At 52.5% G+C, this 25,688-nt stretch overlaps 1 protein-coding gene across 2 annotated transcripts in view; it reads right to left on the bottom strand.

Annotated features, from left to right (window-relative positions):
• GRIK3 (glutamate ionotropic receptor kainate type subunit 3) overlaps positions 1–25,688 on the bottom strand; it is a 238,414-nt gene that overhangs the window by 30,179 nt on the left and 182,547 nt on the right. For both annotated transcript variants that reach the window (XM_027109070.1, XM_027109071.1), the window contains exons 9-10: positions 23,680–23,793; positions 15,067–15,270 (exon numbers count right to left, since the gene is read on the bottom strand). In XM_027109070.1, the coding sequence (XP_026964871.1) occupies positions 15,067–15,270; positions 23,680–23,793 (318 nt within the window). The remainder of the gene's footprint in view (positions 1–15,066; positions 15,271–23,679; positions 23,794–25,688) is intronic.

Below are 25,688 nucleotides of genomic sequence, written 5' to 3'. Positions count from 1 at the left end.
GTTTCAATATTTACTGACCCTTCTTCCGGGCCAGGCCATGCCCAGGGTGCTGGGAGACAATAATGAATTAGATCTAACCCCTGTCCTCCAAGAGCTCATGGCCTTGAGGAAAAGGACAGTGGTATCAACATGCAGAGAATGGAACCCTATTGCAGCTGTAACCCATGTGGTCCATTCTCAAAATGGTGCCTTTCAAATACAGTTCAGCAATCTTCAAACATTTAAAAATAGCTGGTGTTCTTTCTTTGTGACTATCAAAGGTCATGAAGAGGACACAGAATCCACAGCAACCCTTATTTGTATCTAGTTTCCTCTCCTATCTACTTCTTGCACGCTTCACGCCAGTTTGGATATTCTATATATCCTCAAAGCCCCCAAAACCAGTGGGGCAAAAATAATACTCTCTTTGGAGGGAAAGGGTGGGGAAGAAACTAAACAGGCAACTTCAGAGCCCTCTTTAATAGGAGAGGGGAGGCAAGAGAACAGAGCAGAGGAGGAAGGGAAGGGACTGGGGAAGGCTAGGGATGCCCATAAGTTGATCAATCTTAGCCCATCACAATTTTAACAAGGGGAATGATTAAAGGTCTGTATCTCTGGTCTGAGCTTTTTCTGACTAAAAATCTACCATCTCTCATTTCCATCTTTGCAGGCTTTCCTCACTGCTCTCCTCTTGCACAGGCCCCACTAAGCTGCTTCCTGTTTACCACATTCCCTTCTTGACCTCCATGCTTTGCACACACGGTGCCCTGTTGAGAATGTCTCTTCCTGCTGTCTAACTCTCATCGCCTTCCATATTCCTTTGCATATGCTATGTCTTCCAAGAAGCCCTCCCTGATATCCTCCAATTCTAAACTCCCATGAAGCTTGCGCTGTCCCACGGTAAGGTCCTAACCTGCTCAGTTGAAATGGCAGTCTGTGCAGCCATGTGTCTTTGTGTCATATCTGCCTATTTACCTATGAGTCGCTAAGCGCAGTTGGGACTGTGGCTGACTCACTGCTTTGCTTCTCTACTCCCCAGCCCCATCTCAGCCTTTGCAATATTTGTTAACTAATAATGTGTCCCTCTGAGAGGCTGTGCCTTGGGCTCCTGTGGGTATTTACACACCAGAATGTGAACCAAGTTATCACTTCCCTTCCTCGGGTGGGGCAGGACAGAAAGAGAGGCTGAGTCCTAAAGACCAGCACTAAAGACCCTTCTGCTAAGGGCAGCAGCTGCCTCTGAGAACCCCCTTCCAAACAATAGTCTCTAGGCAATCATCCACTGACTTGGCCCAGCTTAATTAATTAACTGAGTATTTAAACAATTAATTGTTTTGTGAGCTTCACTAGGCACTAGGGATACGCAGCTGAGCCACACAGACGTGGTTTCTGCCCTCCTGGGGCTTATAGTCTAGTAGGGCAGACAGACGTTAATCAAATTGTTTTCTAAGTGGTAGCTATTAACACATCTCTGACTACACCGATCCTAGAATAGGAACCAGCAACCAAGTTGAAATGAAACTTCAAGACAGGGAGGACTGGTATGGGTAGAGCCCCAGCTCCTAAATGACTCTGCAGGTGCTCCAGGCTGCGGGGCACTGGCACTGGCTGGGGGGCACTGCTCCAGGCTGGGAGGCACTGGCACATAACCCCAATGTTTCTCCTTCTAATGTCAGCCCCCACGGCTGATTATTGACACTAGGAGCCCAAGGATTCGGTGAATCTTAGAACCTGGGAAAGTCAGGGAGGAGGGGCCTATTACAAGGGATGTTTCATACTGGGACCTTCCTTTTGTAAGCTTCTAAATGTGTGAGCTGGAACTTGCCTAGCTTTGAAGGCAGAGGAAGAAGACACAGGCAGCTCCTGCCACCCTAGCTCCCTGGAGCCCTCTCATTTCAGGGTGTGCACAAAGGAAAGCAACAAAAGGAGAGAGAACTGTCGGGGAAGGTGCAGTGGGACTAATGTGTATTTGCTCAAGACCTACTGTGCACCAGTGAGCAAGAGACCCAGTTCTGCTCTCATGGAGCTTCTGGTGAAGGGGGCCCCTGTTGGAGGCTGTGGATAGGACTCCAATTGGAGTGGGAGCTGGGGTGGGACATTCTGGAAGGTCCCTTTCAGTCCTGAAGTTCTAAGATCCTCTATAATGTTGGCATGACATCATTCTAGAACTTGGCCTCCCCTAGCCCTGCCCCTTCAAAGCACATTGCTTTGGGAGGCTCTGTTCTGACTCCAGAGTCATCATCACTGTTCAGAATGCATTTGGAACTGGTCTCTGGGAATGGCTTCTGGGGCTTGTAGTGGATTCTTGGGAAGAACCTGAAAGTCAATGGTGGCAAATCTTCCCTGGGCTTTTGATGGCAGGTTGGATGACAGTGTTAGTAACTGAGGGGTCAGTGTGTTTGCAGCCAATGTCTTTCCCACCACGAGTGTTCCAGGAGTGGCGAGGAAGCCAACCACAGGGCCAGAGGCCCTCTTTCTTCCCCCAGATGGTTTCAGAACCTTCAGAATCTCCCCACCAGCCTTTCTGCTCTTGGGTTCTAATGGTGTTAGAAGGCACCTGTGCCTACAGCAGCAAGACAACTGGTCAACCTGACCTTCTTCACAGGAAGTTTTGATGTGTGTTCTCCCTTGGGCTTCAGGAAGGCTGGAGTTCTCCACTTTGCTTTTGGTTTAGGCAGGAAATACTACATTTCACCGTTGGTTACGATTTCCCTGAAAAAGGGCTTATTTTGTCCAACTTCCCTTGAAAGAGCTGAACAGATGTCAAGCCTTTGTTGTTTCAGTTCATTACTCAGAATGAAAGGCCCAATCTTGGCAGGCTCTTCCCACTTGTGCAAGTTTTCTTTGAGGATGACTCATAAAATCATAGGCTGTCAGAGCTGGACCAGAGACCTTTAGCAACATCTATTCCAACCCGTATTATCTATGGAGGGAAACTGAAGCTCACAGAAGGTGCAATGTCTTTGCTCTCATATTTACAGTAATCATGTCCTTGAACAAACCAAACCTCTGGCTCGTGCAACACATTCATTGGTCTTATGGGTGATTTGTTAGCCCCTTCTGCCTCACTGAAGACCTTTCCATACCTTTTAAAAAAAAATAAACCTCTGGACCAGGTAGGACAGCTCTTCCAGGACCCCACTTCATCCCCATAAGCAGCTCTCCACTTCCCAAGAATCTGTCAGCGCCCGCCTGGCTCCAGCTGCCCTGCTCTCCTCCATGCTCACATAAGGTCACTTGGCACCATTTGCTTTACCACGTCTCCACAACCAGAAGTGAAGGCAAGAATGACTTAACTAGCTACAGCTCCACATTTCTGCCCTTAGTATCCAGGCACTTTGGCTGCTGGTGGGATGCTATAGCCTCATACCCCAGAGCGAAACCTGGCAAGCCTCAGCTTGCTACCTGTGTCTGGTGGCCCAGTTGGCACCTGCCTACTTGGATTCCCAAGTACGGTCCCCACCAGATTCCCCATCTATGTGCTCTGCCTCTTGGTTGGGGATCCCCCAGGGTATCTGCTTGCGGACTGCTATAGTTAAAATAGTAAGAACTACTATCTTTCATAGATGCTTCTTATACGCCAAGCATTGCTAAGTGTACTACCTACGTTACCTTATGCGACCCTCCCGGTAGCCCCATGAGGCACTAAACACGATCACCACATTCCAGGTGAGGGTACTGTGGCTCGCCAGGCTAGGAGGTTTGGTCAAGCTGGTGAGTGGCCAGTGGCGTTCGTGGTACGGTGATGAGCGTAGCCACCTTCCAAGCTGGGGAGTGGCTGAGCCAGTACTTGGACCCAGTTCACTGTGACCTCAAACCCCGATGTTTTACCACTCTACCATACCAGCCATGTGCAGTGTGGGGTGCATTGGGCACCCCCTCCCCAAACATGTTCAAGTCCTCACCCTGGGTACCTGTGAACGTGACCTTATTTGGAAATAGGCTCCCCCGCTCACCGCCACCTAAAACAGTATTTTATTAATTGCCACTGGGACTAAACAACCTTGGAGAAATTCCTGGGTAGCGTAGCTGGGGCTGTGCCTAGGGAGGACACACTTTCTCTGTCTTCAGTGGGCATGTCCACTTCCGCATAGATCTGTTTCTCCCTGACTCCCACTGAGTGCCCCTAAAGCCATCAGTGTGCAAACACCCTCTCCTGAATGTGCAGCCTTGTGGAAGGCTCCTGGCATGAGCCTGTTTTTTATTCAGACTCTGTGTCACCGTATTTCCCTCATATGTCCCCTAGCAACACTCCCCAAGTGGTTTAAAATTCCCCTAATACTACTGCATACCTATCAGAAGAGCCAAAAGAAAACAATGTTGATAATACCAAGTGGCGATAAGGATGCAAAGCAACTGGGTGCCTCGTAGGTTGTGGGTGGATATGTGAAATGGTGCAACCACTCAACGTTACTGGTTATTATAAGAGCATAGAACTCAGGAAGAGCTAGATGAAGAAGATACACAGGGAAAGTTATGCGGGAAAGGGTGCGGAGCTTCCATGCTTTCTCTCTTTCTCTGGGCGTGCCACTCTCCCCACATCTCCGTGTCCACCAACCCAGAAGCTCTGTAAATTAGGTCTTTGTGGAAGTCATCAAGTTACGATGAAGTCATACTGAATTAGGGTGAGCTCCAAATCCAATGACTAGTGTCCTTATAAGAAGAAGAGAGGACACACGGATCCACACAGAGAAGGCCATGTGATGGGAGGCAGAGACTGAAGTGATGCCACTTCGAGCCAAGGATGCCAAGGATTGCCAGCCACACTAGAAGCTAGGAGAGAGGCCTGGAGCAGATGCTCCCTCCAAAGGGACCGACTCTGTGCACACCTTGACTTCTGATTTCTGGCTTCCAGAACTGAGAGAGAATAAATTTCTGTGTTTTGTTTTTTTTTACATTTCTGTGTTTTTAAGCCCCCTAGTTTGTGGTCATTTGCTGTGGCAGCCCTAGGACACTCACACACGTGCCACCTAGGACGCTGGGCAGGGTGCATGCAACTCCCTGCACCTCCCACTGCCAGCCCTGCCCCTGCACCTGTCCTATTCTGATAGGCAGGCCTTACGGTTGGACCCACCCTGCCCTGTGTGAGCCCACGCTGCATTCCCAGAGACCTGAACTTGACTCTGCCTTCTGACCATGACTGCCTGGGTCTCCCCAGCATACACTTCACATCACCTGGTTAGGCTTGGAAGCCCTATGGCTACAGGAACAACTTCTCTCCAGGTCCTTGTACTTCTACTGCCAAAGCCACCCAAGAAACCTAGTCTCACTCTTGCCACATAGGCAGGACTTGTCCCCAGGCTGTGTCTGCTGGCTCTCTGCCCACATCTCTGGTGTGTGGGATCCATGGAATTCACCTTCCAGTCTTTTCCCAAAGTTTTGTTTCTCCAACTAGAATCTTTTCTGATTCCCAATGCTGCTTAATATATGTCAAGACTTTTCCCTCTGCCCTTCAGATAAAAAAATTCTTGTTATGGGTTCATTAAGCCATTCACGATCTACCTGGTGCTAATAGCACTTTCTGCAATGATGGAAATGTTCTGTACCTGCACTGTCCAATATGGTAGCCACTAGCCACATGTGGAACTTGAAATGTGGCTTGTATAACTGAGGAACTAAATTTATACTTTGATTTCATTAATTTTAAATTAAGTAATTTAAATTAATTTAACCAATTGATTTTAATTAATTTAAGTTTAAATTTAAATAACCCCACGTGGCTGGTGGCTAGTGAATTGGAAAGTGCACATCTAGCCCTGCCTGCCTCTGCAGCCTTACCTCCCATCTTGTTTTCCCCTGGTTCTCTTCCTACTGGCTTCTTTCAGACCCTCCAGTCCATGCTCACCTCAGGACCTTTGCACGATATTTTTCTCTACCTGGAACTTCTTCCTCTCTGAACTCTTTGTTGAGCTAATGCCTGCTTCTCCTTCAGATTTCAGCTCCAACATCACTTCCACAGACAAAATCCCCAGGTGAAATCAGGCCTCCCTGGTGATGACTCTCACAGCACCAGGTATTTGCTGTCCTAGCACTGATCTTATTTGCGATTTTAGAGGTATTGGATGATTTCTCCCCCCACTGGGCCATAAGCTCATGAGAGCCGGGCCTGAGCCTGTGTCTTTTCACTATTCTATTCCCCCCACCTAGCATAGTGTCTGGCTCACAGCAGGCCCTCGGTAGAGATTTGGGGACTGAATGAATGGGGCGTTGCTGGTTTAGGAGAGACACCCAGCAAGTGTGTCCTCAGAGCCAGCTGGCTGGGGCACCTGGCACTTTCTAAGAGGGCAAAGCCAGTCACAGACAGTATCTGCTGATGAACCCTGGCCTCTCCAAGCTTAAGAAAACACAGTGCCCCTTGAAAGGCCCTGGACATAAGCCTGGCAGCCAATGGCCTTAACAACCCACACGTCTGAACAGAGGGGAAACGAGTGCTAGTAGATTCATGAGTGCCAGCGGATGGGTCAACTACCAACGCCTGTGATTCACAAGCCAGCTTCCTGAGCTGACAGCAACCTCATGGCCTGATGGTGAGGAATGATGCCGTGCCTTTCCCTGGCCTGGAGAACTGGTGATTCCTGAGTCCCAAAAGGCTCCAAGCTGTGCCTCTGTCCTCCAGGAAGGATGGGCGGGTCCTCCCTGCTTCACAGCCGCAGGGCCCTGGGGATGGACGCCCCACGGCTCCATCTCCTGTCTCTGGGGGTTCTCCTTCCCCATCCCACAGGGCCCTGAAGATGGCATCTGCCCAGAGAGGCCCTGCCCAGCCAAGCCCAAGGAGCTGGGGGCAGGGAGCCCCCTCCCTCCACGGGCTGTGAGGTCCCAGTTGTACATTCCCATAGCCCCTGTGCTGGTCCTCAATGCCCTTACCACACGTGAATTTTGATCTATAAGTCATTGCTTAATATCTAGCTCCTCTGCTGGTATATAAGCTCCAGGAGGGCAGGGACTACATTTATTTCACTCACTGATGTATCTCTAGGATTAGCACAAAGGCAGGCAAAAAGAAGGGGCTCAGTAAAGTTTTGTTGGAAGACTGAGCATCAAAGTACCCCCAAGAGTCCTGATCAACCCTTACTCCAGCCTAACGGTCTGAGCTCTGGCCTCTGTTTCCCTGTTCAGCTCCCCCATTCTTCCTGAGGTCACTCTGACCCCTGCCAGTCTGCCGGGGCCTGGCCCAGCCTGCCTGTCTCTCACCAGCCTCCCTCCAGTGTTTGGACCCTGTACCCTGTGCCCTTGTCCTTGATGGGTACCCTTACTTATGACCTATCAGTGGTCCCTAGCATTCATTGATAGCCCTCACTGGTCCCCATGGCTCTCCTCAGGCAGGTCCTGGTGACATCTTCAGCTCCACAGCATCCGCAGTGGCAGCCCTGGGCGACCTGGCTGCCCTGGGGATGGGGCCGTCTCTGCGGTCCATCTGTTTCCTCTACCCCAAGCCTGCCCCACTCCATCTGGGACTCTGTCCTGCCCCTCAGGTGAGCTCCCAGCATGCCTTGCTTTGAAGTGCCCTGTTCTAGGCTGAGAGAGGGGACTTGGGCAGAGCCTTTCCTGGCCTTGTAAACAGGGGTTGGGTCCAATGCCTATACGCCAGAACCAAGGTCTGTTCCCCGGCTGGGAGGAAGGTGGGACACAGTGAGGTAATGGTGGTGTCTTAGACACCAGATCTTCCCATCACATCTGCCAGCCTACCTGGAGGCTGGGAGACCAGAGTGCACAGTCTAAAGGCCATGGCTGATGTTGGGTGACATCTTTCCAAGTCTATGTCCTCCTTCATCTGTCCCTCATGTACCATTTTCTGTTACCCGCCAGGGAGCCAGAAATGACCCAGACCCCTTCCCTGGATTTCTCTGAATGCTGATGACTAGGAGGACAGGGAAGGTATTTCCCACCTCTCACAAGTCTCTAGGACTTTCCTCCAGGACTCCCCACTGGTTTCTGGTGCGCAGGGCCTCTCAGCTCAGGCGCCAGTCTGCCAGCCAGGGAAGCTCTTTCACCTGGCCACACTCCTCTTGTGGAATACTTATGTCTATTCATACATTCATAGATTACTGCCTGCCTGTTTCCTCCGCTAGAATGTAAGATCCTGCGGCTCAGGGAAGGGATCCTGACCGTTTAGTTCACACTGTATCCACGGTGCCTAGCACGGGGCTTAACTGAACCAATTGAATGAACAAGTGAATCCCTTAATCAGTGGGAGCATTGGCTCGATCCACCCTCTGAGGTTTAGAAGAGGTCACCCAGCGAGCCCTCCTTCAGGGCCTCGTGCACTGCAATTCTTTTGGGGGGTACCCTGAGTCCCAGGTGGTGTCCACTCATGTCCCACCAGCCGGCCAGCGCCATACTTAACACTCAGCACTGTAGCCACCGATAACCTCGGAACAGCCCACATGTATCTAAAGACATGGGACAGGTGCTAGAAAATTCCTAAGTGCTGACCGAGGGGTCGTGTACCCATGCTTCACACATAGGTTTCCTGAGCTAACGGATGCCCGGCAGTGAGACATGAAGCCCGTGCCTTTCCCAGGCCTGGGAGAACGGCCGGTTCCTGAGTCCCCACAGGGCTGTCTTTCAGGACAGCTCAGCTGGCGTTCCCCACTTCATGGCACACTATGGGGGATGCATCACACCTCCATTCGCATCTCTGTAAGATCCCCCCTTCCCTACTCCCTGCCTGTCCACAAGGCCGGCGTCCACCCAGGGTCTGCCCCGGCACGGTCCTACCAGCCCTGCAGGACCCCTGATGAGGGCGGAGACTTCAGCAACCTCGGCGACCCCACCCAGGTCGGTACCCCCATCTAAGCCCTGGATATCTCTTCCTCATTCTTCAAGTCTCAGCTCCAGAGTCACCTCTGCAGGGAAGCCTGAGTCATTTCCCTGTTTCACACTCCCAAAGTCCCCTGTACATATACCTCCTCGCAGCACCGATCAAAATTTTACTGAAATTTAACTTGGTTGATTCATTGCTTGTTCCCAGAGGGGCAGGAACCACGCTGACCTTGGTTGCTCCTATATCTCCAGTCACCGCCCGGGGTCTGGCCCGTCATGTGTGCTTGGCTCACCCGTCTCATGCACCAGGTCAGACCCTCTGGCCACGACCAACCTCACGCAGGCACAAGCTGCCAGCATGTCACCTCCTGCCCACCCGGACACCTCTTGTCCCCTTCTTTCCTGTCTCTCCTGCCCCGCTTCCCCCATGACTTCCTGTGGACGCTGCTGCAGGGCCCTGATTGGCTCCCATGGCTGCCCTGTCAAACCCAGAAATGCATGAACGTCAGGTGCCAGTGGATAAGCCTGTTCCCCCTTTTCCCCTCACCCCGAGAGGTGGTCCTGAGACACGCTTTGTCAGGCTTTTCTGGGGTGCAGACTTGGATCAGTAGCACTCAGTGGTGACCAGCTCAAGGCTGCGTCCTCATATCGGCTTTCCCTCCCCTCTGCTCCTCTTCCGTGCCCTGACTCTCCCCGGCATCACCCCCCCAACCCACGCAGTAGTAGCGTCTGAGCCTCATCGGCCTCTGCCCTCCAGAAGCCCAGGCTGAGATAGGGTTCCATAAAGCTTTGTGGAAGGAAGGAAGGCATGATCCTCAGCGGGAGGGCCAGCTTCTTCTCATTGCTTCCCCCACCCTTGGTTTCCCTCCAGCAACCCCCTCACCCCTGCAGCTCTGTTGCTGCTTTGCTCCTTGTCCTTTCTTGCACTGGTTATCTGGACCCTGACCTCCTGCCAGGCTCTTTCCAGGTCTTTCCAGGCTAGTCTCTGCTTGCTGGGTCCCGGCAGCTGACAACCCTGCAGTGAATCTCAGTGTAGCCCAAGTCCTTCCTGCATCCCTCACCTGCTTACTTGGTCATCTTCAGGTAGATCCTAAGCTTCCCCAGAGCTCCTCAGTCATTGCTCTGGGCAACCTGGCTGCCCTGACAAGAGGCTACCTTTTCAGTCCACCTGCTTCCCTGCCCTCACCTGCCCTGTCCCATCCAGGCTTCTGACCTATCCCAGGTGAGCTCCCAGCATGTCTTGCTTCAAAGTGCACTGGCCAGCCTGAAGGAGGTGGCTGGGTAGAGCCTTTCCTGGCCACCCAAACAGGGATTTGGGGCCCCTCCTAAGACCCACGCATGCTGGCCAGAACTAGGATCTGGTTCTTGGTTGGAAGGCAGGGGACACAGTGCGTGACGGGGTCGGTCACGGCCCTGACGCCAGACCCTCTGCTCGCACACCTTGGGTGGGAAGCTCAGTAGTCATGACCCCATAGCCGTGTCTCTGGGGATGGTGTGCAAGTCCACATGCTCATTCATACATCCTTCATTCATCAATGCCTGCTCTGCGTGCCCAGCCCCACGCCAGGTGCGGGCAGCGCCAGCACAGTCCAAAGGCACTGTCTGTCTGGAAGAAGAGTCAGAGGGGAAATGGGTCCTTGGAGCTGTGCCACCTTCTCTGCTCTGCTCTCAGTGTTACACGGCGACAGAGAGGGACACCTGGGCAGTGCTATTTCTCTCACAGGGGAAGGGAAGACACGCCAGGGCTAGCCATGACCACTCCTTGTCTCAGCCATCTTGGTCTAGCCGCCTCCATGAGACAGGGAAAACACCTTACATGCTCTAGTGAGATGTAACAACTTCGAGATAAAAGAACGAATGGCTTAAGTGAGAGGGTGGCATGGACATATACACACTACCAAATGTAAAACAGATAGCTGGTAGATAGCTAGTGGGAAGCAGCCACATGGCACAGGGAGATCAGCTCGGTGCTTTGTGACCGCCTGGAGGGGTGGGATAGGGAGGGTGGGAGGGAGGGAGACGGCAAGAGGGAAGAGATATGGGAACATATGTATATGTATAACTGATTCACTTTGTTATAAAGCAGAAACTAACGCACCATTGTAAAGCAATTATACCCTAATAAAGATGTTAAAAAAACAAACAAACAAAACAAAACAAAAAACAAACAAACAAACAAAAAACAGATAGCTAGTGGGAAGCAGCCACATAGCACAGGGAGATCAGCTCGGTGCTTTGTGTCCACCTAGAGGGGTGGGATAGGGAGGGTGGGAGGGAGATGCAAGAGGGAGGGGATATGGGGATATATGTATATGTATAACTGAGTCACTTTGTTATAAAGCAGAAACTAACACACCATTGTAAAGCAATTATATGCCAATAAAGATGTTAAAAAAATTTAAAAAAAAAATGAATGAATGGCTTCCTGTGGCCTGGAGGGCGTTCATCCTCGCCTCCCCCTCTCTGTTCACAGGCCTGGGAGAGCAGCCAGGACAGGACTCCTCGGCCTCCGAAAAGAAAGCTTGCAAGAGACCAGGCCGGGGGTGTTCAAGGAGCCTGTGTGGGGCCTGACCCTGTACCCCCAGGAGAGCACACGTGCCAACTCGTGGATGCTGTTCCGTCCTCGTCTCCCTCCGCCTCCCCACCTGCTGCTTGAGACCCTGTGTCCATGCCTTCCCAGAAGCCTCTCCTCCTTTGGCCTCCATCACCCATGCTCTCCGGCCCTCCTCCCTCCTCTCTGGCCTTGCGGGCTCGGGCATCTTGTTGAGGCCTCTTTTTCATCCCCTCCTCACACTTCCATGCCATTCAGGGTCCCACCCCAGGTCCTCCTCTCTTCTCTCCCCAGCAATCCCCGCCTCTGTTTCTGTCTGTGTCCCAAGGTTCCCCCGAGGCTGTGTTCGTGACTCCAAACCTCCACCTCCAGCCCTGCCACTTCCTCTGAGTGCCCAGCCCTACGGCAGCCACCTCCTGAGACCCCAATCCCAACATGATGTCTGAACCTCTACCAAATCCTGTGGGGATGACCTCACCACCGCCCCAGCCATCCAAGCTAGAATTTCACAACTTGTCCTTGATTCCTCCCTCCCTTCTCCTTGCCTCCTTCATGCCGCCAATCACCAACCTCATCAATTCTACCTTCATGTCTCCATCCTATTCCATCTACTTTCCTCCTTTCTGACCACAACCTTCAGAGGCCACCATGCTCTCCTCCACCCAGGTCCCAGTGCTGGCCTCCAGACTGGCCCCAGCTTAGCCCGGCAGCACAAGTCCCAATCTGATGTCACGCCCTTGCTCTGCATCTTTCAGCTGTGCCTTGCAGCTCACAGGATTAAAACCAAATTCGTCACTTTAGCACCCAAGGCTTTTCAAGGCTTGTCTCTTGCCCCCTTCTCCAGCAGCAGCGTGCCCTCTTGGCTTCAGGCTTTCCATACTTAGGGCTCTGTCTCCATAATCCCTAGCAGGATCCCAGGCTCGTGGTGCCAGGACAGAAGCTCTTGATGGTAGGTGTCAGGAAAGGCCCCTAGTGTAGAAAGGGGGTGATGCCTTGGGGGTGCCTCAATCCCCCGTGAGTCTGATCAGTATGAGTCAGTTCCCTGAGGCTCCAATTTGGATTCAGAGGAGCAAGGACTAGATCCCAGGCCACTGTGGCCCACCAGGGTGACCACGGCCGAGGGGCCAACTCTCCCACTGCCATCACGGCCACCCATGTGCATACTTTTTTTTTTTTTTTTGCGGTACGTGGGCCTCTCACTGCTGTGGCCTCTCCCGTTGCGGAGCACAGGCTCCGGACGCGCAGGCTCAGCGGCCATGGCTCACGGGCCCAGCCGCTCCGCGGCATGTGGGATCCTCCTGGACCGGGGCACGAACCCGTGTTCCCTGCATCGGCAGGCGGACTCTCAGCCACTGCGCCACCAGGGAAGCCCTATGTGCATACTTTAGACAGGAGGAAATGGGGAGGAGCAGGATAGCTCCCGTGTGCTGAGCGTGTTGTGCTGTAGCTCATTAAATCTTCCCAAGAACCCTAGGCAGAAGGCTTTTAAAATTATTCCCATTTCCTAGAGGTGGAAATAGAGGCCAGAGGGGTTCAGTAACTTTCCCACTGTCAGCTACAATGTGCTAGACCCTGAATTTGAACCCATCTCTATTGAATTCCAAAGTCATTAAAATACATGGGAGTAATTTAAGGCAGGGACAAGAGTAGGAGACTTTCGGGGGAGGGGGAGTGAGAGAGAGCAGGAAGTAAAGATGGAGAGAGTGATGATCGGGGAGAGAGATGGGGTGATGGATGGAGAAATCTGCTCTGTCCAATCACCTTTTTTGTTCCCATAGTTGGAGGCAACTTCGGGGAAGGCAAGTATGTGAGCAGGAGAGGGACACACCCTCTAGGTACCCTATCTTCCCCCATAACCCTGGCTCCTTGGAAGGCCTGTGGCATGGGACAGAGATGAGCAGAGTGTCAGGGAAGGACTTAAGTCCTGTTGGTCAGAGGCTCCATCCAGGGCCTCCAAATGGGCCTCGGGGAGCAGATTCTTGCAAAGGTGGGCATTCATCATTTTTACATCTTCGTTCAGATCCCTACTAAGGAAGTAATAATATTGCCAAGCTTTTACCACGCTTTCTATGAGCTAGTGAGAAGACTAATTACCTGATGACACTAATAAATGGTTACGACGTTATTAAAAATGGCACCAAGCTAGGATTAACAGGCTTATCAGTTGTAGGGAATCGGGTTTAACAAGGTGCCCGCATGTGCCGTCAGGGGCCACGGTCTTGATGGATACCGGGTTGCATGGAGGCCATGGATGAGACCCCCTCTTTTCTCCAGCTGAGGGTCAGCTTAGGAAGGTCTGGCTGCTGCTGGATTTTCTAATCCACCCCTTTGCAAATGGCTCTGCAGAGCTCTCGGGCCCCTGGGGATGCTGTGGGTTGCAAGACTGGCATCAGCCTCGTTTACTTCTGCATGTGGCCTCCACGGTCCACGGGATCCCCGCTTCCTCCCCAGCCCACCTCACCTCTGCAAGCGACAGGCTCAGAACCCACCTGGAGCCCCACGCTCCAGAGCCCCACTCATGAAGCTCAGAGGGAGGGGGGAGCTGATAAATGGAGATGCCTGTGGGGCTTGCTGACTAATTTCCATAATAATTACAGTTATTACCAATAACGGTGACAACACCACTCCCTCCCGTTTCGACTGAATTCCGCCATCTAGGAGCTGTTTCCCCACCAGTTGTCGCCTCTGACAACAAGTGGGGAAGAACACAGGGCAGGTATCACTATTCTCACCGTGGAGTTAGGAAATGAGCTCAGGGAGAAAAAGGGACTTTCTGAAGCCCCCTCCCCGGCCTCAAAGGAATAGCCGTAATGATAAAAATAAAAACAACAGAAGCAAGTACTGACACGGTACTAACTATGCAGTACACATAGGTGAACTTAGTCCTCACAACAGCCTGTGGGGGAGGGGGCTATTACTATCACTCCCATTTTACAGCTGAGGAAACTGAGGCACAAAGAGGTTAAGAAACTTGTCAGGAGCACACAGCTAGTAAGTGGGAGAGTGGGAGTCAAATCCAGCCCAAGTTCACGCTCTTTACCATTAGTCTCCGCCGCCAGCCTTCCCTGGGAGACCCGCTTCCTAGGGCCGAGGAAATGACTCCACCAGTGAGGCTCTGCTTGAGCCTTCTTGCTCTGAGCTCCAGCCTCCTTCCCTTCCCAGCTCCCCTCTGACAGGCGCAGGAGGGCTAACACAAGAAGGCCCTGATGCTGCCTGTCTGTACCTGGAGAGGCGAAGTGATAATCCTTTTCGCTGAGGCTTTCCAGGTTGCAGAGACTTACTATGTGAACCTTCCCTGCCCTGGGTCCTGGGGTCAGATGGCTTTCTGCAGAGGTCAGAGCCCAAGGCTTCAGAAGCGGAGAGCCTCCAAAGATTCTTTGAGTCCCAGCTCCACTGCTTACTAGCTGGGAACCTTCACCTCTCTCTGCCTCAGCTTCCTTGTCTGTTAAATGGGTGGTAATAACAGTACCTACCTCACTGGGTTGTTGTAAGGATAAACGAGAGAAGGAATATGAGGGGTCTGGTGGTATAGATCCATTGCATTCATTAACAGGTATTTGATAGAAAATGCTTCTGGAAAGTTGAAGGCCCTGAGCTGGAAGGCAGGCAATGTTTAGTCTGTGCTGGGTGAGCCTGTACCAATGGCTCCTTTGTCTCCATCTCTCCTTCCCCCAGGGCCGCTCTCTGCCAGGATGCCCCACGCTGACGTGCACAGAGGACTTGGCCACGCCTCCTGGGAGGTCCTTGGTCCCTTGTTCTCCCGCCTCACTTACGTGGTCAATGAGCTCCTTGATCATGCCGTTCCACTGGCCCTTGTCGTCCTGTGCCCCATATTTCCCGTCCTCCACCAGCCGGATCTCGTAGGAGAAGCCCAGGATGTGGGCCAGTTCCTTGAGCAGGTCGATGCAGTAGCCCTCAAACCGGTCATTCCCGAACAGGGTCCTGTCGGACTTCCGGAACATGACAAAGGGCTCCTCCTGCGGGGACAGATGGGAGAGGGGCAGACAAAGGCTGAGTGGGTGGGGCAGGTCCAGCTGGGGCCAGAAAGCTTGGGCCAGGTCCTCTGCAAGGGTGTTCTAAGCCATCTTTAGGGGTTGCTCAGAATGGCCTGCTAAGTCAGGAGAGGGAAAGCGTACTTCCTGAGAGCCAACTTTGTGCCTCACAGATGGCCACCTACTGACGTGCACACAGCACTTAGTAGGTCCTTATTGATGTGATCGTCCAATGATCACAGAGCTAGAAACTAGTGGAACTGGGATTCGAACTCAAGACTGTGATTCTGAATCCCACGCTCTCTCTGTTGCACCGTCAACACAGGCCAGTGGTCCCCAAAGTGTGGTCCCCAGACCAGCAGCACCACCCGGGAACTTGTCAGAAAAGCACATTCTCGGGCCCCGCCCAGACACACTGAACCAGAAACTCTGGGGTGGGGCCTGGCAAGGTGTGCTGTAAGAAGCCCTCCAGGGGGTTCTGATGTCTGCTCCAGTGTGAGCACACTGCTGCAGAAGGCCCTTCATCGTCTCTTCCCTGACTGCTCCCCAGCTCCTGTCTAACAGATGAGATCTCCCTGCTCCCTGACACCTTTCTCTCTTTCCAAGGATCTAGTCCCCAGCGTTAGGATCTGCCAGTGAGTGATTCCTGATGACTATGATAGTTTGCATTTGCACGTGCCAGGCATCAGCAAATCAGCAGACGAGACGGTGCCCGTGGGGGTCCAGAGCAGAGCCCAGCAGATTAGGAGGGTTCAGCGGACAGTAGCTGGTATTGCCTCCCTTAGCCTGAGTTTCAGCCTTCTGGGGGTAGATACGAGTAGCTCCGTTCTGTAGATGTACAAAGTGAATCCACGAGGATAACGTAACTCATGGGAGGTCACTCAGCTGCCATAGAGAGAGGATTTGACTCAAGTTGGTGTGGTCCCAGAGCAGGAGCTCTTAACCACCTCACTGTGCCAGAGGCCCTGAGTCACATGGTGCCTCTCCCTAGTGCGCAGGGGGTCCTCAGAAGGTGGCCTGTGGGTCCAGAGCATAGGTGACAGCTGTCCCACATTAGGTTCCCTCCCTCCCACGTGATAGGGAGCCAGTGAAGGGCTTTGAGCCAGTGAAGGGCTTTGAAAGGGCATGACTGTCTGATTTCTCATTTAGAAATAAAGCCCTGGCAACCCTGCGAAGAATAACTGGGAGTAGAGGCAGGAAAACCTTGGAAAGAAGCTACTGACCTCGTCCAGTATGAGATACACAGAGTAAGGAACGGAGGTGGATGGGTTGAACTCTCAGCAAACTCATCATCTACTGAGTTCTTACTATGCACCAGGCATTGATTTAAACTCTTTTTCAGAGTGAAAAAGGCTCATAAGCTTTCAAGATAGGTGACATTACTGTATGCTAACACATATATATGGAATCAAAAAAACCCCAACAAAACTGGTTCTGAAGAACCTAGGGGCAGGACAGGATAAAGATGCAGACTTAGAGAATGGACTTGAGGACGGGGGGAGGGGGAAGGGTAAGCTGGGACAAAGTGAGAGAGTGGCATGGACTTATATATGCTACCAAATGTAAAACAGATAGCTAGTGGGAAGCAGCTGCATAGCACAGGGAGATCAGCTCGGTGTTTTGTGACCACCTAGAGGGGTGGGATAGGGAGGGTGGGAGGGAGACGCAAGAGGGAGGAGATATGGGGATATATGTATATGTATTGCTGATTCACTTTGTTATAAAGCAGAAACTAACACATCATTGTAAAGCAATTATACTCCAATAAAGATGTTAAAAAAAAAAAAGATAGGTGACATTATCCCCATTTGATAGATGAGAGAACTGAGGCTCAGAGAAGGTCAGTAAGTTGCCCAAGGTCACACAAGAGTTGAATTATAGTCTGATGGAGTTCAGTCTCAGTCCTTCCTGCCTGTAGCTCCTTGGTCTCTTTCTGGGCCTTAACCTTCCCCCAAGCCACCTTGGCACCCCCTCGTGAAGGAATGCCTCGAGCCTTCAGCTGATGGGGGGGACCTTCCCCCCGCCTGTGGGGGGAAGCTCACGCCCACACGCCCATAAGAAGAGCACACACCTCATCTGGAGGCGCATCATTCTCTCAAGCGGTGGGGCCATTCCCTTGACACTGTGGGCCCCTGAGCAGTGAAGGGCCCTCGTCAGGGGTTCTCAGGCACAGAAACCCACCGGCAGCCTCTTGCCAGGCTCCTGCTGCGGAGGGCGGGCTAGATCCTCTGGCCCTGGTTCCCCGGCAGCGCTGCTTCTCAAAATCCCATCCCATGCCTGATTCATTCTCGGTTTTCAACAGTCCTTTGGGATGTTGCAGAGAAAGGGCAAGGGAGTGTCTGAATCCCCAAGGGGTTCTGAGCAAACCACCTCTCAGTCTAATTGGGTGAAAAGCTGGGTCCTTTGGCTAGACTCTGTGCTAAATCTCGGTGCCTCCCGTCCCCAGCTCCAACCAAGCAGCTCACAAGTTTGCAGAAAAGAGTTGAGGAGGTGCCGGGGAAGGGGCTGAGACTACACGGAGGGAAGGGAACTTAGGCTACTGTGGACCCTGCCTTCGTGCAAATTAATCTCTGGGATGGTGCTGCCCTGAACCTTGGCACAGGGCCTGGTGAGAGGGCCTGGGTGAGGCTTCAATCCCATCTCAACTGTTAGGTCAGATGCTCTTGAGCAGTGAACGAACTGTGCCACGGCACCTGGTAGCCCTGATGTTAGCTCAAGGAAAGAATTAAAGAGAAGGTACCTTCACCAACCACATAGAGATTCCTAAGCAAAATCGAGCTCCTTCTGTAAAATGGGGATAATAACAGAATCTACCTTACAGGATTGTTGTTAGGATAAGACGGGTCAATCTGTGAAAAGCACTTAGTGCCTGGCAAATGTAAACTGCAATATTATTATCATTATATTATTAATATCATTATCATCTTTCTGGGCACGGGGTGACCTGTTATTGAAGTGACCTGTCCAGCCTAGAGACCATGCCCCATGTCACCAAAGGTTAAAAATCATAGCTAGCAGCGGAAAGCTATTTCAGGAAAGGTCCCTGAGATAGCTCACTTCCTGACCCTCTCTCCGAGACCCTCCCAGGCCCTATCCTCTAAAATTAGCACTTCATTTGCGAAGCCACCCCAGCCCCCGAATCTATACATCTTCATATAAATACGCTGCCTTTGGAGCAGCTGTAAAATGCCATTAATTTCAGGAAGTGCTTTGCGGATGGCATACATATTTAACAGCCAAAGCCCAGAGCATTAAAACGGTGCTCGCCTTAGTAATGGGTCTCTAGACCTGCAACATTTCCTAGGGGGTAATTCTGAACTCCGCCAACTACTTATTCATGGACTATTTCACAATTTATTACTGGAAATGTCCAGACAGCCAGTTCACAAGCTCTCTCGGCTGCTAATCGATTGCTCAGTGAAGGTGCCCTCAATTTCATGACTTCGCTCTCTCCTATTGCTCTGGGAGAACAGCCGTAGGAATGGGGGTAATATTTCTCTGCAACAAGTCACAGGAAACAAGACGCCAGAAAAAGAACCTTTTCCTACTTTTCATTGCTAGGGCTTTTAGTCTAGTTTCTTAGTCTAGTTTCACCGGCGTGAGAGCCGAGTGACAGGACCTGTGGAGTTGGAAGAGGGTGCCTTGGCGGGGGTGGGGAAAGCCAAGGGTTACCTACCTAAGAGCTCTGTTCCCAAGCCCCTTCTGGCTTAGGCCATCTCAACACACACCTGCACACGCACGCGCTGTGTATGCACACAATGCCGCTGGCACGAATATACCGCATTCTCGGATGGTCTGACCTGCTCAGACACAGAAGCCAAGGACCCTGGCCCCCAGGCCTCGGCTTCTGCCAGTTAGAACCAGGACAGAGCATTAGGAGTCCAGTCCTCCCAGCAGGTGGAGCCTAGAGTGGTTCCTGGCCTGGGATGGTTCTCCCGGCCCACATCCTGGTCTCCCCAGCTTCTCCTCTCTTGTGCCAGGTGTGCAGGTCCGGCTTGCCTAGCAGTTGCACCTCAATGGGTTACAATGCGCACATGGCACAAACACACCGGACGGTGCTTGTCCAGACACCTGTGTGTAGCCAGTCCCACACCTGCACAGGTGCCCACACGCGTGCCGACACCCCTGCTCACTTCAGCAGCCCCAAGAACCCTGAACCTTCCACAGCAGGCCCCCCCAGAGCGAGTTGAGTGTGTTTTCTTGGTGTGTGAGCAGAGCTTTGGGCAGATGAATTTTTCATGAGCTCACGGAAGAGCGAACCTGAGCAGAAGCTGGGGCCTGGCAGGGAGAGGGTGGGGAGGGCAGGCTTCCAGCCTCTTGCTGCTGCTGCTGCTTCCGCCTCAGGAAGGGGGAAGAGCCCGTGGCTCTGAGGGGTCAGAGAGGGCTCTGTCCGGGCTCTGTCCATCTGTCTGTCCAGGGTAATGCGACCTTAGCATCTAACCCCGGGATTCAGGATGGAGGAGGAGAGAGGGGGCTTTGGGGGCAGCCGCCATATCTCCCCGTGTTCTCTGCCACATCCAGATCCCAGGGACCAGAAGAGGAGGAGAGACCCCCTCATCAGGGTCTCAGGTCCAGCCCTGTTCTCCAGGGCAAAGCTGGGGGATGTTCTTGCACCCAGGCTCGGTACCTGCCTGTCACTCAAAGCACTGTTGCCCTGACAACACACTTCCAGAGAGGCGGGGCCAGTGCTCTCCGTGGGAGGTGCTTGGCCCTGCTTTCAGGCTGCCAAGCTTGGGGTTGGGTTTTCAGCCAGAGTGTCTGGGCTGGGCCGGGCTGGACACTCCCCACAACTGGTGCTGCTGTCCCCAAAAGCCCAAGCTGAGAGCACTGTACCCTGACCAACCCCTCCCAGGGCTCTGGGACATGCAGACCACGCTGAGACTTTCAGGAGACTCCGAGGACATTTTCAGCTGGACACAGAGTTTCTTGGGGACCAGTGTAAAGGCTGTGTGTCACATCCTCTGTCCCCGCTCTGCCTCCGGGAAAGACTGGGCTTCTCTCAGGGAAGAAGTAGACCCAACCATCCATGATCTCTGGACAGTGGGGCTGGACGAAGCTGGATCACGGGTCACTCCCAGACCATGCGAGTATCTGACCCTGCATAATGGGGTGAGGATGGTGGGACATCTGCTTCAAGTGGGTCAGCAGCCATGTCAGAGGTCAAGGCAAAGGAGCCCAGGGGTAGGGGACTATCACAGTGTCAGGGTCAAGGGCTCAGACCCTGAGGTGGTGGTTGGGATGTAGAGCTTTATGTATCAGCAGGAGATTAGAGCTACGAGGGGCTCAGGAGGTCACAAACCCTAGCGCTTGCAGGGACCAGTCAGGAAATGCCCGTATAAGAAGCAGCCAGGAGTAAGCAGTATGGAATGGTGGGGTCTGTGGTGAGCCAGGGAATGCCCACCAGGCCTTAAAGACATTCAAGTCCAAGCTCAGAGTTTATAATGCACCCTGACAGAGATAAGCTCTGTGACCATGGTCAGGGGTCAATCTTCAGTGAAGTTCAGGGCCCTGGTTGTGGATGGAAGCAGAGGTTTTCTCGAGAACTCTCATTCTGCTTACTTAAAACCCGAGCTTACTGGGGACTGGATTTATAATCAATAATAACAAGAGCAGCCATTACTTAGACAGCACACACTCCGTGCCATTTATTGTTAGTAATCATTCATCCTCTCAACTCCATGAAGTAAGGACAATTATTATCACCTCTCTTTCGCAGATGGGGAACAGAGACACCAAATGACTAAGCAGTTTTCCAGGGTCGTACAGCTAGTGAACAGTAAAGCCGGGACTCAGACCCAAAGGTTTGAGTCTCTTAACCGTCACAGTCTGGCCCTTGTGTCCTGGTCACACTTGCATGTCGCCAAGAGCTCCTGGGCTCCCGTTTGCCCGGATGAAGGGCAGGGGAACCGACGGAGCTGCGTCCAGGCTGCCAGCCAACGGGGCTTCTCTCCTTCCTTGGGGTGCTGAGAGCCCGCTGGACGATGTGGGCGGGGCCCTCAGTGAGCACCTGAGTGCAGCAGGTCAGGACCTTTGCAAGAAGCTTCCAGTATTGCCCAAGAAACTGTGAGAAGAGCACAGAATAGCTGCGCGATTCTACCTCTGCAGCTGTCGATAAATGCCCTGCGGCTCTGCAGAAGGGTCTTGTGCCCTTGAAACCGGGCTGCTGGCACTTTAATAAAATTTAACCCTGTGGTCACTGAAGGTGTGTGTATTTTGCACCCTTTTGGTATGTTATCTTTAGCTCCCCTCTTACCGTTAGAGTATCGTTTTGTGGCTGAATCAACTCAACTCATTTAATTCTCTCTCCTAATCTCTCTGAGCACATCCGTTTTACCTTTTTTCAATCTCGTCTTCTGAAAAGTGTTTTCTTTATATCTCGCATTGTATGCAGCTCTGCTTTTAATCTTTGACCGCCTTTTTATTAGTTTATTTTTACCCTTTTATATTATAGCTTTCTCACACTTTCGTCCTTTTGCTTTCTGACATTTTGGGTTTACATTCTTCGCCTTCTCTAGCCAGAGCTGTTAATTATTTATTTTATTTTTTTGTCTGTCTTGGTAGCTTTCCTTTTAATCTCATTCCTTATTTTCATTTTTCTCTTTATTATTTTCCTTTTCACGTTTATTTTGTTCTCTTTCAACTTTCCTTTTATCTTTTCTATTTTTATCCACATTAATATTCCTTTAATTGCTCATCACACTTCCTTCTAATCCCTTTGCTCTTTTCATGTCTTTTTAATCTTTATTTTTTGCTTTATTCTTTTTCATTTATTTTTTATTATGTTATAGGTGTACAAGATAGTGATTCACAGTTTTTAAAGGTTATACTCCCTTTATAGTTATTATAAAATATTGGCTATATCCTCTGTGTCATATACTACAGCCTTATTTTATTTTTCATCTCTAAATATTTTGTTTTTATAATTTTTTCCCCTGTTCCTGATGAGATCTTTCGACTTACTGGTTTTATAGCTTGATATTTATATTTTTTTAGTTAACAAAATGTCAATCAGGCAGGCAGGATGTCTGGTTTTGGGGAAGATGCCAGTGAGGGTCTCACTCCCGAAAGGTGGGTGTTGAGAGGTGTCTCCCCAGCCATCTCCTCTGGCTCTATCAGCAGCATGTTCAGAACTGCTAGGTCTCCATCAGCTTTAACGTGGATGCTCTTAATAGTCATAAGCCTGGAGACTGGGGATGACAGCCATAGGCTACAATTGCTCCCTGGAAGCTGATGGTGCCCCTGGAGTCTGCTGCTCACTAGATTCTTGGGAGGGTGGGATTTAGCTATTACATCCCTTCTTCCTCCATGGTGTCCGCCACCCAGCCACTGAGCACATACCTGGCCCTAGAGGGAGGGCATAGGACCGTCCAGTAGGGCCTGGCCAAACCAGCTTGAGCCCCCTTTTTTGGTATAGAGTGACCTCAGCACATGGTCCTGACAATCATATTTGCTTCATTATAAGGAGAAGCTGACCAGGGCCAAAATTGTCCTCGAAGGGCCTTTGGTCAGAATCCACCGGGCTGTGATCAGGCTGCCTCCCCACTACATGGCCCAGCTTGGGCCCCAAGAGCAGTGCTACGTCTCTGAGAGGGTGAGTCCTGAGCCTCCGGACACCCTGGAGGCCTTCCAGGTGGGGCTGGTGCACGTGGAGTGGGCACAGCACTGGCCAAAGGAGGCTAGCAGCCTGGGTGTCCTTCTGCTCGCCCTGAGTTTCAAGACTCACAGAGCCTGGGAGACCCCAAAAGCCATTCCTTGGGTTGAAATGGTCAGAAGAAGGAAGCACTATTCAGTCCTGGGCAGTGGAGGGAGGGTGGCAGGGAGAAAGGTCATAGCCGTGGCCAGGAGCACTCGGGACAGGACACTGTGGGCGGTGGCACGTGTGTGGGCTCCCAGCACCTGCCAGGCTGGGGGGACCAGTGGGAAGAGCCTTTTTCCTGGGAACTGGGGTGGAAGAGGTGGACCCCAAGTCCTGGTGCAGAAGGCAGGTCACCCCTCCTTCCTTCTACCCATCACAGTTCCTATCAGGCATCAGGGGCTCAGGGACTGGGTGAGAGTGAGATGCAAACACACAGGCCTCTGCAGCAGGGCTGGCCAAGCAGGTCCCAGACAGCCAGGAGGGCTGGCCTGCTCTGCCTCTGGGAAGAGGCTGCTCACAGCCACCTCCTGGGGTCTCTGGCCTGTGGCCACGAGCAGCGTTGCTGTCTCCCACCTGCTCGCTGGGGGCTTTCTAAGGGACCCTCAATGTTTCCACCTTCCTCCCCCATCTTCCAGCCTCCCAGCAGCCTCATAAGAGATGCCTGGCCTGTGCTGGGTGGGGTGATGGAGAGGTCTTTCCAACCCCGACGGCCAGCCCGCTCCAGCTCACAGCCCCTCCTGCAGGGCTGCAGCTCTTACCAGCACAGTGGTGACGATGAGGGACCTGTTCGTCAGAGAGTCGGTGACGTTAGGGCCTCGGCCTCTGGCAACCTCCGTGATGTTAAGCCCCTCGGCAGGACTCCACACCCCAACCTGGATGGACAGACAGATGGAGAACAGGAGGCTGAGTCCGTGGTCTCTCCGTCCTTTCTCCACGCCAGCAACCTCCTCGTCTCCTTCCCATCCTTCATGAGTAGCGTCATTGCTAATGTGTTTCGAGCCAACATTTCTGGCAACCCGGCTGCCTCCCTCCTTCCCAGAGGAAGACCCCAAGGTGTTCAGTCTCCTGACTTCTGCCACCTCCCCATTTGCTAGCAAACCCGCCACAGCTGGAAGGGAAAATGCAGAGGGAGAAAATGAACATAAAGACGGCCCAGGGAGCACAGCGGAAGCCGGCCTGGGATGGAGCAGACGCCATGAGGAAGTCAGTTAGGGTTAGGGCCAGGTCCTGCCCTGGGACAGAGTCACCCTGAGCCTGGGGGGCCTCCCGCCTCCTGGGGAAGACCTGGGCACCCAGCTGCTCACTGGGTCTCAGCGTGTGCCAGCTCTGGGGCCAGATGCCCTCCAAAGCCCAGGACAGGGCCTGGGGCGAGGGAGATGTCTCCTAGGCATCTGTGGAAGGACAACGAGGTGTGTCACGTGCACGAACGCAGGCGTAGCAGGACGCTGGTCTTTGCAGCTACTTGGGGGCAGAATAGAGTAGAAAACCCTCACTGGGGGCACGGGATGCCACTCGCTTAGAAGGCAGCTTGCTTTGGGGTTTTAACCTAATGGTGGCAGACACTCTGGCCGAGGTGGCATAACCTCCGTCCCCACGGTGCCCTTGTGGATACGAGGCCTGGGGCTGGAGGGAAGCAAGGGAAAATCAAGTTTACAAATCGTTCTAAAGCCCTGGGCCTATTGAAGATCCTCTGGGACCCAACTCTGCCCAGCTCTGTGTCCATCGCAGTTCCTCTCTCTCAAGGAAGGTTCTGGCCTGCCCATTCTGTCCTTGTCCCAGTTGGGGTGGGGTACTCAGGAAACTTAATCAATTAAACAGGGAGGCCGAATGCAAACATCCCATTAAGAGAGCTATGCATAACAGAGAGACATGTAATTATGCTTGCGTAATTCTGCCTTAATCCCCCCAAAGCCACCGGCTGGAGCTGGCTGGATCAGTTATGACCCGGCTTAGCAAACAGAAGTGATGAGAGGCAGAGCAGCTGTGTTTGGGGGCTCAGCACCCTCTCCGGGCAGCATGTCTGTCTATGCAGACCCCGCCCCCAGAGCCAAGAGGAGAGCAGACAAGCAGAGAGCGTCAAAGAGGCTCTTCTCTCAAGGGGGCTGAGCTCAGAGCCCAGCCCAGCACGAGGGACCCTAGCGGCGGGCCTGGGTGCAGGAGGCGCTCAACAGACAGCTGGCTGGCGGCCAAGTGACCAGCAGGAGCCCTCACCCCAGCAAGCATCTACTGAGCTCCAACTGCAGGACCTGCTGGACACCAGGTGCCGTGGGATTGCGAGAACAGTTAAGACTGAGGAGGACCCAGGCTTCAGAGGCTCTCCGCCCTCAATCTGGCCACCTGTGTCTAGGTATAGTAAAGAGTTTTTCTCGAGTAGTAGCTGATTTGTGTTGTTGCTGGAGGGCTGGCGGGAGCTGCGGGTAGGCTCAGATGGCAAGAGTGCTCTGATGGGCAACTACTGATGCCTGCCACAGGTGCAGGAGTGGGAGGTGGTGGCATACCTGCCATCTAATTGCCATCCTTAGAATTTTATGCTATCCCCAGAGATGGAGAGCTGAGACAGCGACTGAGACAGACTGAGTGACAACTATTGCAGTGGTCCTGCCAGAGGAGGGAGGGGGCTACCTGGCACTGCAGGAGTTTAAATAGGAGCTGGCAGAGTGCTTGATAAGCTATAGTTTGAATAGGGTTGGACCAACGGGCCGCGATCATCTTAGGAGCAGAGGGCACAGCGCCTGTCCTTAGGGGACTGATGCTGTATGTGGCTGAA

Source organism: Aethalodelphis obliquidens, unplaced genomic scaffold (genome assembly GCF_003676395.1).
Source record: "Aethalodelphis obliquidens isolate GAN/ISIS:26980383/991018 unplaced genomic scaffold, ASM367639v1 scaffold9, whole genome shotgun sequence".
In the NCBI taxonomy this organism is placed as follows: Eukaryota; Metazoa; Chordata; class Mammalia; order Artiodactyla; family Delphinidae; genus Aethalodelphis; species Aethalodelphis obliquidens.
Note: the sequence above shows the minus strand (reverse complement) of the source record. Positions and strands in the feature narration are given on the sequence as shown.